A 20,904-nucleotide genomic window follows, 5' to 3' on the forward strand; every position below is an offset into this window, starting at 1 on the left:
TGCACAACCCACATGGACTCTGATAGCACATATGCGCATAAGAACACACACACACAGACACACACTTTGGGCTCTGAGATGAAAGAGTTTGTATTTAATATATTTATGGACAACAGTGACAGTCGCCACTCAAGCTAGAGGACCACTTGATACCAACGATGCCTTACAATGTCCCATCCAATCATCACTTTTTATCAAACCAAAAGCCACAACATTCTAAAGCTTTGAAGAAAAAAATATATACAAATATATCTGTCAGCCCTTGCAGATATAGTATCATGCTGTTTACTCTAAAGGCACCAACATTCTGCCTCCACCTTCAGAACTGAAAATGGTTGCACCAGTATCCTCCAAAATTTTGGTACCAACCTACCAAACAGTGTCACATCCCAGAGGGCCAAATCTTTCATGGTTATTACTGTGAAATTCTCTCAGTCTGAATTACTTACCAGTTTGTTTACCTACGTTGACAAAGATTTTTATTCTTTCATAACAGAAACATCTCTCTCATTGTTCAGTAAACCACCAGATATTTTATACCCAAGCATCCGGAATTCTCACATAACCAGAAAAGTTTCCAAGAAAGTTTGCCATTTTTATAAACTTACCTTAAATAAAGGCATTGCCATGGGCACATGTTCACTTGGCAAGCAGTAGTTCTTCCAGCCACCACTACCAGCACTGCCCATTGTCCTTGATTCTGCAGGAGTCACTACAGTCGTAGTGATGCATAATTTCAACAGATGGTAGTTGAATTTTTCAGGTTATTCTATATATTTCACCCCTTAATCTGCCATGTCTCCTAAGGAGACTCTAACACAATAACTAAAGCAAAAACGTGATGCCCGGGCTTTGAAATTTGTTTTGATTTTGAGATGACTCTGGAACTTTTAGACTCTACTACTGACCCAGTTGACCACTTGTTATGGGCCTTATAAAGATGGCTGCAATTTACGTGACTTTTCCCTGACTTGGAGTAGTATTTTCTACAAATTGCATCTTTGCTTTTGTGCATCCATCCCTTGCAACAGTCAGCCTTTCTGGCCACTGTCTCGTCAATATTCACCCAGCATCCTGGTCCTGTTCACTCCTTGGTGGGCAGGCTTTGTACTTGGTCCCATTACACTGTTCTTTACCTCCATGGGGGCCTCCAACCATTCAGTTACAAATCTTTGACACCGAGGCGGTATTAAATTGTTGCTGGCCATCATATAGATAGATAATCGTGGTCGTCATCTGGGCCTTAATGTCACTTCATCGACCACTTGTAACACGCAATACTTCAAATGTATCACCGCATTCTAAGCTTCCAGGATATCCAACCTTAGGATGAATTCTGTGATTTCGTGATGAACAGCCAGATGAGTAGTGAGACCCACCCCAAAGTCAAATAGACCTGTGCCTCCTTCAGAAAGAAAGGATGTCCCCTGCAGAGCATATGTACAATTCAGCTTCCTCTCTGGCTATCCTGTGGTAATGTCAGGCCTAGAGATGATAACAGATGTTCCGGCGTCTATGGTCACTAGGCTCTGCCTGTCCCTTGGCATGTAGGTTGTTGTCGTTCCTTCTGGCTAACGGGTTGAGTGTGAGGTGAGGGGATCAAATTGATACGTCCATGACTTCATCTTCGTGTCATCTCTTAACAGTTTTCTGAATCCCAGACAGCTTCCTCTCTGACAGTCATAGTCGCGTCTCTGTGAACAGTGTTTTTGAGATGCCAGATATCCCTATCTTGCCACCATATGGGCCATCGACTGCTGCTGCATTTGGTCAGTGGCGACCTTGCTCTCATGATCCCCAGCCCTCATTTCTCGCTGCTTCCCTGGAGGTCAGGCTACCCCTTTCATAAATCTCTCATTCAGGACCTGGTCGTGGGCTTTCTTCACCCATGAGGTGGTCGTGTTTCACGTCTCGGTCCTTCACTCAATCAACAAATGCACAGGGAACCTTCTTCTGTGTAAATTCCTCAGGCAAGCCAACAATGGGTCAGCAGGCAAACTGCTTGATGGTCTCTGTGAATTCTTGTAGTGTTTTGCAGTTTGGTAGAGCCCTGGGTTTGAGTCGTGAGTGGCAAACTGTTGCCCACGGGCAGTTTCTGTAACGGTCCTTCAGAGCCCCAATGATATCCTTGTCTGCTGCTCCAACTGGGACACTGGGTAGAATGTCGGCAGCCTGCCCTTGCAAAATGGTGAGTAGATTTGTGGTCTTCTCCCAGGCTGTCCAAATGTGTTCAGCCATGGCTTCAGATTGTCCGTGAATAACTGTCTAAGACACAGTCTGTCAAACTTTGGCGGCTTCATCATGACTTGGTCCTTGGGTTCTCGCAGCATCCTTGTCTCAACTGGGCTCCAACTGCCGCCAACAGTTCTTGAACTCCAGATGGGTGACTTCCAGATTGCATCAAGTTACCTGTATGTTGCATAGATACGCCTCTATGTCGTGTCACTCCTATGACAACTCGTGTAGCCTGCAGTTCATTACCTATATCTTTGACAAGATTTTGAGCCTGCTGTTCAACAACTGTCATTATGCCCTTCAGCTCTCTGTATAGCATGTCTGTTATTGTTTCCTCAAATTCGCTCTGGGAAATCTTTGTGTCACTTGAACTGATTTCTAGTTCATTTCTTAGATCATACTGGCCGACAATTATGTCTGTTGAAAATCCTTGTTCGGCAGCCAAGTGGTCTTGGCTGACACACATCTCCATTTTAAGTTCTACCTGACAGTCAGCCAGTCTTTCTTGGCTGACACCAGACTATTTAGCCACTCCAAAATTACTTATGAAGCTGGACCATTCTTCGATCCAACTACTGACACCAGTCTTTAATGTTAATCTTGTATTTAGAGCAGTTAATATCTGATTTTCAATTAGCTGCTTAAAATCGGCATGTTTGATCGTCTACTCCACCAGTATTTCACTGTATGCCACTGCACTGTCTTCTTGCACACGTTAACTAGGGTCACGCAATACGTGCTGTTTATCCACACATGAGCACAGCACACCTCTTCTAAGCCCACAATCAGTCTTGACTCAACTTCACAGGTCCATTTAGCCTGGCCTCTTCCTTCAGACTACTCTGTCCAACTTCATAACCACAGTTGTATGTAGAGTTACATCTTCAAGAACATCCAAGTCTTAATGCAAATGGGCAATCCTCTGATTTTGTGGAAGGAATGACAACAAGATAGAGAGACAGGGATAATTGAAGCTCCAGGACAGAGGGGTGCGTTAGTCATGCAGCATATCTTGTATAAATGTTACTTAATATAGGCAGTGACAAAGGGCACACAAAGTCCATTGTGACCTGAAAGCCATGTGAGCAAGGATATACTCGTGCTGAAACTATGGTGCAACAAACATAGCGTATAAATATGAAGACCTTATCGAACAGGAGTCCCCAATTTCAAACATTTGCATGTCTAGGAAAGAACAAAAGTTTTGGTCATGGATCTCAAGAAGATGAATGAAGGAATGACTGTACTGGTGAAGACAGGCAGTAATTTAACCAACCGACATTCCAAGTCTGAGACTGTTGCGAGACAGTCGTCCCTGAATGGAGGCATGGGAGGCGGAGAGTTCCCATTGTTAGAAGCTGTTGTGTAGCAATGCCTAATGAAAACATGTAAGATTTAGCACGTGAACGGTAAGGTGTGTGAATTAGTGAAACAGCTATAATTACTGGTAGTCACGAGTTGTAAGAGTCCGATAAATCCAAGTTATCAATCCAAACAACTTGTCACTAAATACGTGGCAATGTTATGTGATGACTGTTGTAACTGATGGATCACTGTAATTTAGTGCAAGAAATATTAATCATTCCAAACACAGAGGTAAATGTATATACTACCTATTCACATTCTAAAACTGTATTTTGCAGACATAGTGTATTTAAGATCCTTTGTACGATTACGGCAATAAAGGTTAACTGCTACAGTGGCACTGACCACTTGGTATTTGTAATGAAGTTGCAGGGTGGTTTCTCTGATGTATAAACTTAAATTTTAATAAATACCGCGGCACACGACTTTGCAGCCTCTATTGCTTCGGCATATACTGTGTAGGTTGTCAACAGGTAATATTACACTTTCAGACATAAACAACAATCTTCCGGATGTAGATCGTCTGATAAAACATAAGCAGAGGCTATGAAAATTTTGGCAAGAAACCAGGGATCCAGCATGTAAAATGGCAGTCAATTGGATCACAAAATGAATCAGGTGAATGACCCGTAAAAAGGCACTTGAACGGTGAGAAACAAAAATAGGTAACGCTGAAGGTACACCTCAGGGTATATGGCCCATTGCGAAATCTCTCTTAAAGAGAGACGGACCAAGGGCACCAACTGCTCTTCATGGTTCTTCTGACCTTAAACTTCATTCTTCCGAAAAAGCAACACAATTGCCGACTGTTTGGAAATTCAGTTCACTCCGCATGATCTGTGCGACGATAACCATGAATGGCAGGTGGAGGCTAGAGTCCAAGATCTGCTCAAAACCATAGACAACAACCCCCTTCAAAGGATAAGACCATGTGACGTACAGAAATTAATAAATTCCTTGAAATTGAGAAAGGCCTGCGGAATTGATGGCATCCCAAATGCATGCTTCTGGCACCTTCCAAGGAGACCATTGTTTCACCTAATTCATCTATTCAATCACTGTCTTTGGCTTTCCCATTTTCCAATTACTTGAAAGGAAGCAAAAGTAATAGCTTTACCTAAACCCAGCAAAGACCTGAAATTTCTGCAAAATTTATGTCTGAGCAGCCTCCTGTCCATGACAGGAAATCTATTCAAAAAAGTGATTTTGAAATTGCTTCAAAAACATACAGAAGAAAGAGGCCTGCTCAACACAAGCCAGTTTGGTTTTCCATGCACGCCACAGCATGACATTGCAATGTATGAGGCTGGCGGACCACGTGACCCTTAATTTCAACAACAAAATATCTATGGCCGCTGTGTTCTTGGACATCGAAAAAGCCTTTGATACCACATGGCACTCAGGTTTGCTGTATAAATTCTCGAATTTGACCAAACTTATTGGGTCATTTCTCTCTCAACGTAAATTCAGGGTTTTGGTTGAAGGCGAAATGTCAGCACCAAGGGAAATGCAAGCAGGAGTGCCACAAGGTTTGGTCCTGTCCCCTACTCTTTTCAATCTGTACATTAATGGTGCTCCCCAAACTCATGGTGTTCACCTGGCCCTCTTTGTGGATGATGCCTGTCTGTATGCGACAGATAGCAAGGAGGGTTTTATTGTTAGAAAACTCCAGCATGGTCTCAGCTCAATGGAGACCTGGTGTGAGCACTGGAACATTAAAATTAATGAAGATAAGACTCAAGGGGTCTACTTCTTTCATAGTTCTTGACTGCTTGAGTCTTGTCTTACTCTAAATGGATGAAATACTCCATTTGTAGATAGCGCAAAATATCTAAGGAGAGTTATATGGAGACTGCACATAGAATTGATCAAACCAAGGCCTTCAGAACATTCATTAGAGTATATTCTCTATTCATAAGTGATCAATTGAGCACTAATATTAAACTGACACTCCACAAAGCTCTTATTAGATCCGTAATGACTTATACTAGTCCCACCTGGGAGTTTGTGGCAGACACCCATCTAGTGAAATTGCAGCGCCTGCAAAACAAGGTTCTCCACACCACTGGCAATTTTCCAAGGTGCACCCCAGTCTGCGATTTTCACATGGCATTCAAAATCCCATACGTATATGACTATATAACAAAATTATGCAGGGAGCAAGCAGAAGTCATACAAAATCATGATAATGAGAATGTTCGCAAGACCAGACAAGGCAAAGCCCATCACAGAAAGTATAAGAGGCTTAAACTTGGCGGCGGTCAGGCATACAACCGTTCAAGTGACTAAACTGCCATGATAGCGAATACTACCAGAAATCGCGCATAGTTTGCTGTACTGAGCCTGGACTGACAGAGGCCTTGTATATATTGTACACTGGAGTAGATACTAAGTATAACCTTGTAAATAAGTGTACATACTGACAATGGACTTAATATTACCGACTATGACTGACAAATGACAGACCTGACCTCTTGTCAGAGAGGGCACCCCACATGGACAGGACAGTAACTTTCACATAAAAAGAAACATCTGGTCAAGACTGACAGACTCACTGACCGTCAGTTGCAATATAACTTTGACTTTGACTTGCTCGTCAGTCAGTCAGTCAGAGCTACTCTTACTTCAATATAGCATCCGGAGTGCATACGGCAATAGTGACCATCCTAGCAGCAACCCCGCTAATTAACTCCAAAAGCGGTTGCCTCGACCCTTGGGAAGCTCTACATGAGCACTTGCCACTCTACGGCCTGCTCGCAGTCACCTGCTACCGAACACTGAGGACCGCGGTTGCTCATGCAAGCCAGCTAGATGTGGCTGGAGCTTCGCTGGCTTTCATCAGGAATTTACGAGGTTGTCTCTCCAAATACCAGAACAGACATCGGACACTAGCAGCAAATTCCCTTGAATTTTATTAAGCCTCTTGATTCATAATAGAGATATTGCATGTTGACAGATGGGTAATTATGAAGTCGTTTTGATTGATGAAATCACTCCTGAAAGAGGCTGCAAGAATGTCATCACATTTCAGACCACCTCTACTTTGAAGTGCACATAGTTTCCAGATGAATTCTTTGCGATTTATCTTTATCCCATGTTGTGAAATTATGTTTATTTGTTGCAAATATTATTCTACTGTTGTTAAAAGTAAACAATGCTATGGATTTCATATGAATCATTCTTAGTTCTAGTTAATTAAATGTTTGAAGCAAAAGTTGCTACAATTAATGAGATGTATACTTTGCATAATAATTTGCATTTATGGTGTGCTGTTGCTAAGAAATTTATTAAATTTTCATTTCAAATTCATGTAAGTTGTGGATATATTGAACTAATATGATTCAAAATCATAATTTTCTCAACAAATTTACACTTGACATCAAATGACAGTCACATGCATTAAATGGTTTTGAAAATGGAACATGCAGATGAATGGACAAACAGACAGACACAACTACCCCATTACGCATTCAGTGAATGCACTTTGCAAAAACCACGTTCATAGTGGTGCACAGCATCACTGATTCACCAATGATCACACGAATACACAAAATAGCAGTACCCAGCACCCTGTGTAACTCTCCAAAACCAACAATCAAATCCTCTTTCAGCATTTCATATTTCATCATTGCAGATGATGTCAATCTTCAATGCCATAGCCATAAACTTAACAAGACATTCCATTTCACACCCTTGCAACCTACTTCTCTAAAACTTTATTATTATTGTTGCGGTTGTCATCGTCATCATAGTTTTGTTATTTATGTCTAGGTCTCCTAAGTGGTCTTTGTCCTTCACAGTTTCCAACGAAATTAGTATTTTCCTTATTTTCCTAATGCATACTACAAGTCCAATCCATATTATCAGTCTTAACTTCATGCTCTGTCAACTCCAGACAGATAGGTTAAATTGTGAAGATCAGTTACAAAGCCTTCCAAATTTATACTCAGTATTTCTCACCCTTAACCTGCATTTCTTTCCTCAGAATGAGAGTTCAGAATAACATTAAAAAATTATAGTTTTATATATAATAAATACACCATGAACAACATAACACAACACAGTATGAGTTTTGCAAGTCTCAGTAAGAGAAATGGATGAAGCTGCTTTTTGTAGTTCAGCATTCCATGACATATTTAAGAAAACTTATACCATCTATCCAGTACCTTACTAGGCATACATGAGTCTGAAATGTTGAGATTGAATTGGGCAAAACTCTTGATCACAATTCAAAAATAGATTCTTTGGTCTCAAATTTGGATAATTTTTAGATAATTGCCTTTGCTTTGCTCAGTAACACGCAAATTATGCATTATATCATAATTGTAATGTCTGGCAATGAACCAACCAACCAAAAAAAATTCTTTCCATTTCCCTTTTCTCTGTCCATGGTAAAAAAGAATGTTAAGAACATGGCCACAGAACTGAAGACAATGATGTATAAAAATGTTTCATTGAAAAGGATATATATAAAATTTTGTGCATTGTGAAGTTGTAATTAGTGCTAGAAATTTCAAAGAAAGAAAAAAAAGGTCTAGTAAAGAAAATTCTCGTTCTCAACTTCATTCTTAAAATGTTTCCAAATTCTCATCTGGAACTGAAAAAGTCATTCTCATATGTGCCTGTATTTTAAATTATGATAACAGAACTCAAGAGAATATAAACAAAGCCATGTCATGGCTTCATATATTAAACTTCCTAGAATCTGAAATTAGCCTTGTTTCAGTAAATGCAAACCAGTGTACCTTGTTATGTTCTAAACTATCTGTGAGAGAGTTGCACAGAGTGCTGGAGTGCCACCACACAAGCCAAACTCACCTTGGCCTGCACAAGGCCTGAGTTTTGTTCCAGCTGCTGTTTCAACTTGAGCAAGTCCTTCATCTTACGAGGATACACCTCCCGCTGCAGTAGTGCCAAATCAAACTTAACAGCAAATAAAACAGGTTTTGGTGGCTCCTAGAGTCATGCTAGCTTCAAGTAGGTGGTACCACATAACCAAATCCCCAGAAACATCATTTATGATAAGAGTAATCAATTGCACAAGAAGCAAATGATTATGCAATGTATTCTTCAGTCACAGAAACAGGACATGTGTAGGGCATTCGTGAGTCACAAACACTCAGCAATAAGTAGCTAAGTCTGAGATGCTGACTCAGGAGACATGAGGTATTTGTAAGTCAGCAGCAGTCCCTTCAAATGAGCAACAGTTACACGTATATTATGCTCTGAGGTTTGCTATGGATTACCAGATATACAGATGCAAGTGGCATATGCTGACTTGTGAAATGCATCTTGCTATAGGAAAATGGAGCATGATGTGAAGAAGTATATGGCTGATGGTTTCAAATTAAGATTGACGGGACTGATGACTGTGATTGTAATGATGCTGGTGATGGGGGAAATTAATGTAACTCAGGCATTGCTGAAAACTTGATAACAGTCATGTTACCAGAGGAAGGCATTTGCATAAAAATGTTTTAGGAAGAAATTCTTTAATGAAAATTATGAGACCAAAACCTGGTTTAGTGACTTTATTTCAGTCAATGGATTACCTATAAGAGATACAGTATTAGGGAGATCTATGTCAATGTGAAAGAGAAAATGAAAAATATTAGCAGTGCAATGAATTAGATTCAAAATAGTCTAGAAAGCATAAACTAACTGTATTTGGAGGTAAAGAAAGTTTGAATGAGCAATGAATCACCACAACGGAAAGAGGAAGAAAAATGACTGAAGAAAATACTGAAGTATAAATGACTGAACACGAAAAACACAATTTGCAATCTTGGAAACAGGAGAGGAGGAAAAATATGTATTTCAGTGAAGTTGACAACTTTTTGAAAGAAGAAAAATGGAAATTTTGAAGAAAACGAAAAAATTATTGAATATCTTGTAGTGAAGATGATAAGAATCAAAGGTGATAATAAACATAAATTTAAGGGCCACTGATTTGATTTAAAGTGGATGATTTTTCATGCATGTTCAAGAAAATAGCCTGTAGCCAGTGGGAGAACATTTACTCTAGGGCAACACAAACTGAGCAGCAGGAATATTAGTCAGAATGAGAAGTAGGGTTATTCCACATGCAGTAACTGATGTGGGTACCAGGGACAATGTACTTATTATTCCTTGCCTATTAATTTTGCATGTATTAAATATATTAGCAGAGATGACAATTCAATTGTGACAAACCCATGATGAAAATTCTAACTATCAGGTACAAAGAATCACTAAAGAAGATAAAGAGTGTTTTTATTGAAAATGTATGAGTAATGAAAACAGTTAGAAATCAGATTTAGAAGTAAAGAGAAAAACATAAATTATTATCAGATTTTAAAGGGTTCTGATAATGGCCTATAACACTCAGAATTACTGGGTTTTTGGAGTTTTTCCATCGTTCGGTATTCTAAAATCTAGAGAACACAACGTTTAAGAAACTGGATCAGTGATTGAGGTTAGCTCTTTCCAAGGTATCCAACTGAGAAGATGCCTTCCCTCCCTCACCTGGGACGAAAACAGATCCAGTTTCTGAAACGTTGTGTTCTCTAGTTTCCAGAATATTGGACAATGGTAAAAGTCTCAAAACCCAATAATTCTGAGATAAATTATGTTTAAAGGATATAAAAATAATTATACTGAATGTCAGCAACCAAATACACAAATTTTCAAATTCATCTAGGCCTAATTGGTTGCTAACAGAAAGATCAGAGTCAACTGTTGGCACCCATTGTAGTATGAAGCTTAAAAAGACTAAGAGTGACATAGAGAACTCCTGGGCAAAGAAAAGGGAGTGACATGAGGGATTTCTGCAATCAGCATTACCAAACAGTCACACAAGGTGTCACCAAGTCAGTGTACAAAGTATTGCTGAACAAGCAAGGGCAGTTAATTATTGCTGAGTCAGCAAAATTTACCTATAGTAGCAGAGATGGGGTTAAAGAATTCTGTGCGCAAGTCATTGTCTGGGGGTACTTATGTGAGCCACTTCATATACATCATCACATGAGCAGCTGAACTAGCATGACTCTTGAAACCGCAGCAACCAAAGAAGTGCAACATATCAAAACAAGCAGCTCACAAATAAGGAGAAATAAGTCAGCGCTTATAAGCATGAATGATAAGGTCACACAGTACGTGCTGTTTCACATGTTCTCCACTTTGTGCTTCATTTTAAATCCCCTCACCCTGAAATTAAAACTGAAATTTTCAAGTTGGCCTGTTATTCTAATACTTGTGTACTTCATGAGGAATTCTGTACCATTTACGTTTCTCAGTATCAGAGATGTTCCTTGTACCTTGTGCATAAAATGAATACATAACTGGGTGATACAGTGTCTGTTCTGCTTGTTTTATTCCACTCTATACTTACTACATTTTTTATTTCATTGTGAAGCGGAAACAAGATTTAAATTGGATATTTCATCAAACACTTGCATCCAGCTCTTCAGAACCTGAAAAATGTATCTGCTCAAGCATGTACACTTATGAAGAAATATGAACCTTCAGACTAAGCAGATACAGTTAAAAATGTGATGAATTTTTGTGATGAAATCTTTATCAATATTCATGATATGGCACCATTCCAAGTGGTGTTTTTCTCCGTCTCTAATATGTGCTTAGGATTACGCAGACACCTCAGAATTATTACAGGTCACTACGTTTTTTGTCCTGCAGATGTATTCTTTCAAAATTCATACTGCCGAATCCTTGACCTAACAGTTTTTTCCTCAGTCCTCTGTCAAAGTGTCATACATGTATGTATCAATGTAACAATAAATGTAAAATCTGATATTGCATTTGAATTTCTTGTTGGTCCCATGATTCCATAGTTCTAATTCTTTCAGAATAGATTTTGTTTAATCAGCATACTGACACATTAGGAACAAAATACCTAATTCATTCATCATGCATTCCATTTCTTATGGGGTTAATTAATGAAGAAATCATACTTGAAAGTGCAGTTACTTTTCTGAAATAACCTTAAAGTATTAAGTATTCTACATAGTTTATATAAGAAAGTATTGTTATGTGAAAAAATACTGGCATCGAGATTTTGACAGATCTATATCTTTTGAGTCTCCCCAAATATAAGAAAGTGAATTTTGGAAATCCATCTATCTGCCTGGCTGTATAAACGTAGTATGTATGCCTTGCTAGCTCACTAGTTAGTTGGCTGAACTTCATTAATGCTTGGTTTTTGTGAGTTTATTTGCAATAGGTGAGTGCCTGGTGAATATGAACACTTTAACTTCAGACACTGGAGTACATCTGATAGGACAGAACAAAAGAAGTGATATTCTCAAAAAGAGCCGTTCACAAATTTATTCAAATACTGGTGAATCATGGAGAGAGGCTATTACCTTAAATAAAATCTGATAGGTAGTGTCTTCAAAAAAAAAAAAAAAAGACTACACACACTAGGGGTCGAAATGTGATGTGTCAATTTTGACATGTTTTACAGGTCAAATGCATTTCATTGTTGTTTGACATTTGACAACCAATAATGGTCTATCAGACAGCAGTCAATTTTGCTCTGAAGGTAATGTTGTCAAGGTCAGTCATATATGAAGAAGTAATGTGCCATGTCTTTGCACTCTCTTTTTGTCTGAATTTCAGGTCAGGCAACACGCACCAGGACACTTATTGTGGTTTGTGCTGACACCTACTTAAGAACCCAAATTTTTTAATCCCCACCTATTGCAAATAATTTTAGGCTACTTTGTTTCCTTATAAAAAGAAAGTATGCTCTTTAGATCACTCTCTGTGTATGTGTCTGTATGTGTCTGTGTTCCATTCATTACATTACATTACATTGCATTCCATGGATCCAAAGTTAGTTAAAATGACTGTAGGATGTGGAATATGTCAGCTTTTGAACCAACTGAACAATTTTCATGAACCTTGATACAAACATTATTCCTTCGGTGTTCACCCCAAGGTCACATTGTTTGGTTTCCTACAAACAACATGAGCTGAGTTACTGATACGCTAGCCTGAGAGGTGGAAGCACAATCAGCGCCACTTTATTTTAAGGCTCTAAAATTTTGTGTGGTTATAGGTTTTTGGTTCCTAATTTGACCTAATCCTTCCAGCCACACTAATGGCCCTGGAGTCAACTCAGCCTCTAACAGAAATGAGTACCAGGAATCTTCTTGGGGGTGAAGGGTGGCCAGTGCATAAGCCAGATAACCTCACCGCCATCTGTGAGCTGACTGTCTAGAAAGTGTGGGAGCCTTGACATCTCACAACACTATGGGCCTCCACAGCCTGTTACAGGGATAGCTTTAAATATTTTTATAGGACTTTAAAAATACCCAACTTCTGTCAATAAAGATTTGTTATTGAATGTAAAATAACAACATGAAAACAATTCAAATATTTTCATTAGCTTTGGTTCAGTGGTGGTATGGAACCACGGGAGCTATGTTGTAAAACTTTGTATGGAGATAGGTTGTGAACACATTGCATGTTAAATACTGTGGCAACGGTGTAAAATGTTTAAGGTTTTACAGCATACACCTTGTTTTTAAAGACTTCCTCCAATAGGCCTGGCAGCACCACCTCTACATCATGCCTCACAAGTAATTTCCTTTTTGAAAGAAAATTAAGGAATCTACATGTATATCTGAGCTACAAAATTTCATCAGACAGTGTAAACTTAGACTGACACAGTAACCTGCCATTCAGTAGTAAGTTCACTGAACAACATTTGCATACCCTTACAAAATGCAGTTTAGTATAGTAACAGTGTGGTTGTTAGATCATTCATGCTTGCAAGGCTGCTATAAACAAAACAGCACCAAGGGTTCAGAAAGGGGCCATGCCATGTGGGGGTTTGTGTTCCTGTCATAGACATGCCGGTAGAAAATACCAACACATGCCGCATGCATTCAGTTTCAAGCAGAACTCTGAAGAATTAGTGTGTTATGTTGGCAGTACCTTCATATCTAGTTGCCCTGAGATGGGAAACTACTACATGTGAGCTAGATGTGACAACTGGCATGATTTTATTGTCACAGCACAGAGATGTGAGAAACAGTTACAATTTAAGTCTGCAGTCTTCTGGGGACTGGTACTGTATTAGTCTGGCAGAAGGGTACCAACATTTCAGAGGAACCAACTGCTCCATCTTCAATGTAGAACATGAAAGCGGTGGATTCTTCCAGAATACTGGTAATCATCACCACATTAAATGGCAACACATCCCAGAAGGCAGTAGCCTTAGTGTTCACTGTAGTTTGACCATCAAATCTCATATCATTAAAGTTTGCCTTTAAATTAATTTAGAGGCAAAACAACAAAACTCTACCAAACTAGAGTAACCTTTATAATGTTAGTAGAAAAGAAACATTGTTTGCTAAATATAATATTTGTACATATATATACAGTCTTGTTAATTTTGATCAAATAAAACAATTTTTGAAATAAATACTTTTGGGCTGTTCTATTTATTTAGCCAACTGAGTACTGACAAGAAGCCTAACTCACAGGCATGGTGAAGGGCCAGAGGGTGGCTTTATGAAGAAAAAACTCGACATTCAGGTAGTTTTACCCTTTGGTTATTTAAACAGAATTCAAAGGCCATGCACTCTCTCATATAAAGAATGTCTCCAGGGGTTAAGGACAGAAAACAAATGTAACTGCAGAACACAAAGTGCTTCCGAGCACAGTATCTTTCCTGTGTGTGAGAGCAGCTGAAAGACTCAGAGAAGAAAGACAGATTTCTGTCTGTTAGTAGCTCGGTCAGTATTCGGTACATGAACCAACTTGCCACAGACAAACACTTTCAATTTCAGTGTTCCATTTTGTTATGCCAGATCATGAAGCTTTACCACTGATCTATTCCATTAATCCTGACTGAACTCCTACAGCCAGCTCTGGGGCCTCAATTCACCTTAGTCCTTTCTGCCTTATCAGGCAATGTCACAATGTCTCCCCTTGTGCTGATGTAAAGCCACTCTTGCCACATCTCCACCCCCCCCCAAGCCCCTGGAATCCTGAAGTTTCCTAGAAGACCTCCCTTTCCCAGCAGACTGTGTGAGAGGGGTTGCTATTAAATTTGGTTTGGTGAATTGTGCATGTTGGTATGTGTTGCCACATTAAAGTTAAGTATGTTCCAGCGTGTTTGTTAAGTTGGCCACCTGTTAGAGTGAGAGGGACCTTGTTATGCATACATATGATAGCTGAATTGTGTTCTGGTAATGCAGAACAAGGAAGGCCTACTGTCTGTTTTCATGATAGTTTCTGTAGAGATAATTGTGGCCTGTTTCATTCTGAACTGAGTCATATTCTACTTCAGAAACTGTGTTCTAGAATAGACTGTCACTAAACTCAAGTTGTGTCATATTTCTAGTATTGTAATTTGTGGTTGAGATACATACTAATGTTTTTCTCATGTATTTTACTCTATTGCAGGTACGTAGATGTGATAGCAAAGAGAACTACCCATAGACGATGATAATCATATGTTTTCTAATTTATGCAGCCAACACCATTTAACTAAAATGGATCTTAGAGAGATAGAATGGGATGGTATGGATTGGATTGATCTGGATCAGGATAGAGGCCAGTGGAGGGCTCTTGTGAACATGGTAATGAACATTCAGGTTCCATAAAATGCTGGGAAATTCTTGAGTAGCTGCAGATTTAGCTTCTCCTCCAGAAGGACTCATCTCCATAAGTAAGTAAGTAAGTAAGACCATTTAACTTCCTTTTATATAGTAAACTTTCTACATGCCAGACATTTTGTCAGGCTGTGCTTGTGGAAGCTGAGGCATTGTTTACTGATGCACTGTTCAGTTTAATTTAATTTAATGTACTTTCACTTTACATATACTCTTATTCTCTTAAAAATGTTGCCCCCCCCCCTGCCCCCAACACTAAGGCAATAATTTTTCTACCCTATTGCTCTCTTAATTGGAACATAGTAGGCTCACTAGGTCTGGGTGCCAACAGGCAGTGTGTCCCTCTCTAGCTTGTATTAGACACCTTGAACATCTTCAGAGCATGATGCCAAAAATGGAACCAGAGGTGGTGGGCTTTGCCTGGCCTTTTTGTGACCTAGGTAATGGCTAAGTACAGCAGGCAAACACTTCATCATAAAACTTAAAAAGAACAATGCCTACTTGCAGTCATTCATTTACTTTTTCATACTTGTATTTGCTCAAGCACCGCAAAAATTGTTGAAAATCTCAGACAGCTTGAACTCATTACAAACAAGACAAGATTATGGCAGATCATACAAAGGCTCTTCATAATTATGCACATATTCATGGCCCTTTGTGAAATGTTCACATTCATGTTACACATGTGGTGTCCTTCTGATCATTTCCTTCAGTTTTTTCCAATTGTGTAAGAGTCTGGTCTGTAACTGTTTTGCTTTACGGTTGCCATAAATAAAAGTCACATGAGCTGAGGTGCTGGCCACAAACCACAACAAAAATTCTGTCCCCAGCACTTTGTTCAAAGGGTTGTTGTACAAAGAGTATCAGGAACGTGTACTGCCACTCATCTACCAGCTGCTCAAAAAACAGTTGCAGTATGTGCTCCATGCGCATTTCAGAATTACTTCTATGATAACAAATCAAACTACTATACACACACCCCACCAGTAACCATTTTTAATCACATGAGTATAGTGGAATCTTGTGACCTGTCTCGAATTTTGTTATCTGGATTTACTTTCCCATATAAGTGAAACCAATAAACATTTCTTCTATGTAGAAATGAAGTACAATGAATCTTCTCCTTTTCAACTTTCTACAGATTCACTTTTCACATAGGTATAACATATGCACTCACATGTGACATTTCATCACAGGAAATGACACAGACTAAAATAATACTTATCTCACAGGTCAAGCACAGTACATTGCCATAAGTTAAGGCAACACTTTGGTCAAGATGTAGAGATGGCTAGCCCATTAATGTATAAGCTCAATTCAGTGTTACCTATTTCAAGATTTGCCAGGGTAGATGAAAAAAGACCGGTATAAATCTTTTTCTGGCAGACAAGTTACTATAACTTTATTATGATAATGATAACATCATGTTAGTAGCAAATGAAACTGGTATGATGAAACATCTATAAAGGAGGTACATGTTGTCCGAAAGTGAACTAAATGGAAATCGAAATAATTCACACTGGAGGCAGGAACCAAGGATGTGAAGACTGAACTATACAAAAGTAAGATTTTGCTTATTGTATTTTATGGGTTTGGAACCTTGTCTCAGATTAGCAGAAGAACATACACTTAGGTTGTTCCACAACAGGATGCAGAGGAGAATAGTTAAACTAAAAATGGAGGGAGGACAAGGATGACAAAGAAAACTGCATAATGAGGAGATTCATAAATAGCATTCCTTGTCATCATTATGGTAATCAGAAAAAAGTAGGAGGAGATGGATGAGACATGTAGTACACATGGGAAAGATGAGAAATGCATGCCATATTTTAGTTTGAGAACCTAAAGGAAAGAGACACCTGGGAGACTAGATCACAATATGAGCTGGGATATTTATAAATAAATGGGATGATAACACAAGTGATTAACTACTATCCTTCAAGGGAGACACCCCAACATCATTGGCCAAAACATGTAAAGGCTTTGTTCTATGATGAACATCAATGTTGCACTTCATGGAATTCAATCTTAATTTTATTCATAAGGTATTACTTGTTTGAGAGTTGCTTCTTAGACGCTGAATGTGTTTGGAACTTGGCTCAATTCTTCAAACATAGATAACTGTTTCGGTATTCTAAATGTGTGCTGGACTCAAAGGCTGATAACTGAAATAACATTCTCCAAAGAAGAATGCAGCTTTATTTATGACTATTGCAAATCATCATTATTTTATGGCAATGAACTATAGGCAATAAGAAAAACTGACAAGAGAAATTAAAATTAGCAGAAATGTGTTTTCATGAGGATTGCAGGATACACCCTTTTGGACAGTAGAATAAATGAAGAAATTGTGAGAGAAATATTAAGTTCACAAACAGTTGGATTTAAAAAACAACACAGAAGAAACTTGTTATTAATGCTTTGGCAGGATAAGCTGTGACAGGGATGAAGATAAGATTGTAAAAGAACATTCTACAGAAAAGAGAAACTTTGGAAAACCTATGAAACAATGGAAGGATTCAGTTTTGTAATACCATAACAGATCTCAACAGGCCTAAAACTGTGAAGGATGACATTGATGCTAACAAACTCCATTTTGCTAAGTCTCCCTCAGAATGATGATAGTTGGTCACTTGGATATGAATATTCCTTTGCTTATTGACCTATGCTTTCATTATTGCCTTCACAGAAGTCTACCAATTCTGAACCAATTCCCTGGCAGTGGAAGATGGCGTACTGGGCCACCACTAGGAGTAGACCTATCAATGGTCAAGACATGTCAAAGGGAACTTGCCCGAAGCAAAGTAACATAATCACTGGGGCAGATCTCGTGAAGTTTTTCGGAAGAACATTTCAATATCAACAAAATCCTGGATAAGTTTATACAGCGATGCTATTGGCTACACACAAGGAGTGACTTAGAGATGAAACCCACCATGCTGCATCTGCACAGCAAGCCAAGCCCCTGAACCTGGAACCGGGGCCTCATGCACCAGTATAAATACTGCGCACATCTCTAGAGGATTTCCATCGATGTCACATAAGCTTTTCCAGGAAGAAAGATGAGAGATTAACACTTCTAGGTTACAATGGACTGTTTCACCAAGTCGTTCAAAGACTCTACCATTCCTAACCAAGAATCACTGACTCTGGCCAACATTCTTGTCACCAGCTTCTTCTGCTGCGTCTGAGTCTCAGGGGAACTGTACAGTGACCAAAATAGTTGCAACTCCTACAGAAGGTTATATGGTGTCTGAGAAAATGTACAATGTGCACCATTTCTCTGCATTGGCAGTCAGATATCACGGTGGAAGGCTACATTACAACATGAGAAAGGTCATTTCAACACACAAGGCTGATCAGGAAGGCAGGTTTCCCATTTTCCTGCTGCACTACACAGTATCAACAGCCACAACGGTCTCCAACACAGTGTTCGAGAGGGAGCTTCATCTGCCCTGTGACCTGCTGTTTGGGGCTCTCCCTGGCCCATGACCAACTAAAGGATGGACCTTGTGGATCGGCTACCATGGCATACTTCAGTACCCCCCACAACATCAGACAGTGCAAGCAACATGGTGAAGGCTTCCTACAACCACCTAGCCAACTCTGCTGAATTCCAGGGATGAGAACATGATTGTTAGTACCACCAGACACAGACCAGAGTTTAGTCTTCTAAGCTGCAACCATCTTGGCAAAGTCCTTCGAACGTGATCACCCAGAAGAATGATTTAGTCTTTAGTCGTCCCAAAGTGTAGATAAATAATGCACATCAAAAGACTGCAGCACTATCGAGGGTATACACTGGGTTAGCAGCCTTGAGGAGGGATCAGTGATGGGGAAACTGAAAGACCAGTAAAGATGTTGTCTAGCCTAAGCATGCCTCTTGAATTAATGAAAACCCCTTCTTCTAGACTACTCATGAGACGTGGAGGGCTGTGTTGCAGGTGAAGGCACCCGGTTAATATTGTAAGACATGGGTAACAGCAGAAAGCGCCACAAGAAAACAGTCTTCGCCTGAGTGTAGCTGAATGGAGAAGGTGAGATGAGGCAGCAGAGGCATGTCTATGATTATGTGTGAAATAGTGTGTGCTGTAAATCTTGAGTTGTTCAGTGTAGGCAGAGAGAAGCTGTTGATGAGAATGGTACAATGAATTTTTGATATAATAATGGCTAGACACGGAACCAAAAATCTGGGGGTGTCCTGCTAAATATCATTCCACCAATTTCCCATACTCATCTAATGTCAGGGCTAGGAAAATAGGTCCATGTGAGGTCCTACTAACCACAGCACTTGGTCTCACTCCATGGCCACATCAAAGAAAATGTCTGTACTCAAAGAACATCAAAGAAACCAAGCATATGAATACAGAAATGCACAAGCATGCAGTGCTAAAGACTCAAGAATGGACAAAGAACATAAGCCCCCATAATCTACACAGAATGTGGTTCACATAACACTGATTTGCATTACACTGTGATTTCTTAAAATATATCATGTTATTTGAGGATTTGTGCCTCCAAATCTGCTGTACATTTTGGAGGTGAAGGAACCCACCCAATCTGAACCTCGGTGCTGAGAACCCTACCTGAAACACGCTGCCTTTGTTGCGTGCTGCCTGACCCTGGGGCTGCTGACCCTGTTGTTGTTGTGCACCTGCCTTCTTTTCCTTCCCTTTCTCCTTTTCTTTCTCTTTGGTCTTCTTTTTTTCCATTGGAGGTGGTGGTGGGGGTCGTGGGGGAGCAGGTGCAGAGTCACCTGCTGTGCAGCATGCACTCTCTTGTAGCAGGAAGCAGAAAACATACAGCAAGAACAGGATGCTTGTCCCATAGAGGTACGTGAAGAAACCCTGCAACACACATTCCGCATTAGCTCCGCAATGCCACAGGAGGAGTCTCTTGGGCCTAGATGTGCTTCATCTTCAAACTACATGGACTTTGGTGTTAGATGAAGTGGCAAGATGGTTGTATATAGTAAATATGTGTGACTGTAAAATGAGACCTCTGTGGAAATTTAAGGTGTTGTAGAAAATTTCACACAACAGTCAAAAGTAGTGAAATTCTTTTCTATGGATCGCATGCTTAAGAAACAAAGCATACTCATATTCATGTAGCTCCTAAACAAAGTTAAAAAGACATTATTCTATCAAGACTGTTGGTATTACACCAGGATGGTTTGTTTTATGACAATATTAAACACATAGGTTGGGCAAGTCTTGAATCTGAGACAGTAAAATATGGTCATGAGTCCTGTGGGACTTGAACCCGAGAATGACTGCGCTGGCAGGGACCAGCAGCAGTTGTAAACGACAGACCTGTCATCTTATCAGACAGGACACCCAACATCAACAAATCCGCAACTGTTTGGCAGTAATAAAATTCTGTTCTTGGGTCCCAGATGTGTGTTTGATGCCAAGAGAGACTGGCCGACTGACCGTCGTGGTAACATAAGTTTGAATTTGACTTGCTTGAGCCAGTTGAGAGTTGCAGTTGTGAGAAGTGAGAGGCTGGTAGCTGAGGCCGAGGTCAGTTCAGGAACGCAGAGGAAAGGGGAACGCCCGCCGCTGGAAACCGCTGACAAGTAACGGGTATTGAAGACAGAGAAGACTTTATATTTGCTGTAGTTACAGTTCACTTCCTAATGTTTACTATATATATATATATATATATATATATATATATA

The 20,904-nt window shown here is 39.6% G+C and overlaps 1 protein-coding gene and 1 long non-coding RNA gene across 7 annotated transcripts in view; one reads left to right on the top strand and one right to left on the bottom strand.

Annotated features, from left to right (window-relative positions):
• LOC111863752 (proton channel OtopLc) overlaps positions 1–20,904 on the bottom strand; it is an 82,088-nt gene that overhangs the window by 23,226 nt on the left and 37,958 nt on the right. For all 5 annotated transcript variants that reach the window (XM_023850366.2, XM_023850365.2, XM_023850367.2 and 2 more), the window contains one exon: positions 19,811–20,071. In XM_023850366.2, coding sequence (XP_023706134.1) covers positions 19,811–20,071 — 261 coding nt within the window. The remainder of the gene's footprint in view (positions 1–19,810; positions 20,072–20,904) is intronic.
• Positions 6–19,802, top strand: LOC117282258. 2 transcript variants are annotated; one of them, XR_004512950.1, is made up of 3 exons: positions 6–3,831; positions 4,092–4,218; positions 17,914–19,802. It is a non-coding gene; the product is annotated as an uncharacterized LOC117282258 (long non-coding RNA). The 2 variants fall into 2 exon arrangements; XR_004512951.1 differs by lacking the exon at positions 17,914–19,802 and adding an exon at positions 15,016–15,149.

The sequence above is a fragment of the Cryptotermes secundus genome, unplaced genomic scaffold (assembly GCF_002891405.2).
Source record: "Cryptotermes secundus unplaced genomic scaffold, Csec_1.0 scaffold572, whole genome shotgun sequence".
NCBI lineage: Eukaryota > Metazoa > Arthropoda > Insecta > Blattodea > Kalotermitidae > Cryptotermes > Cryptotermes secundus.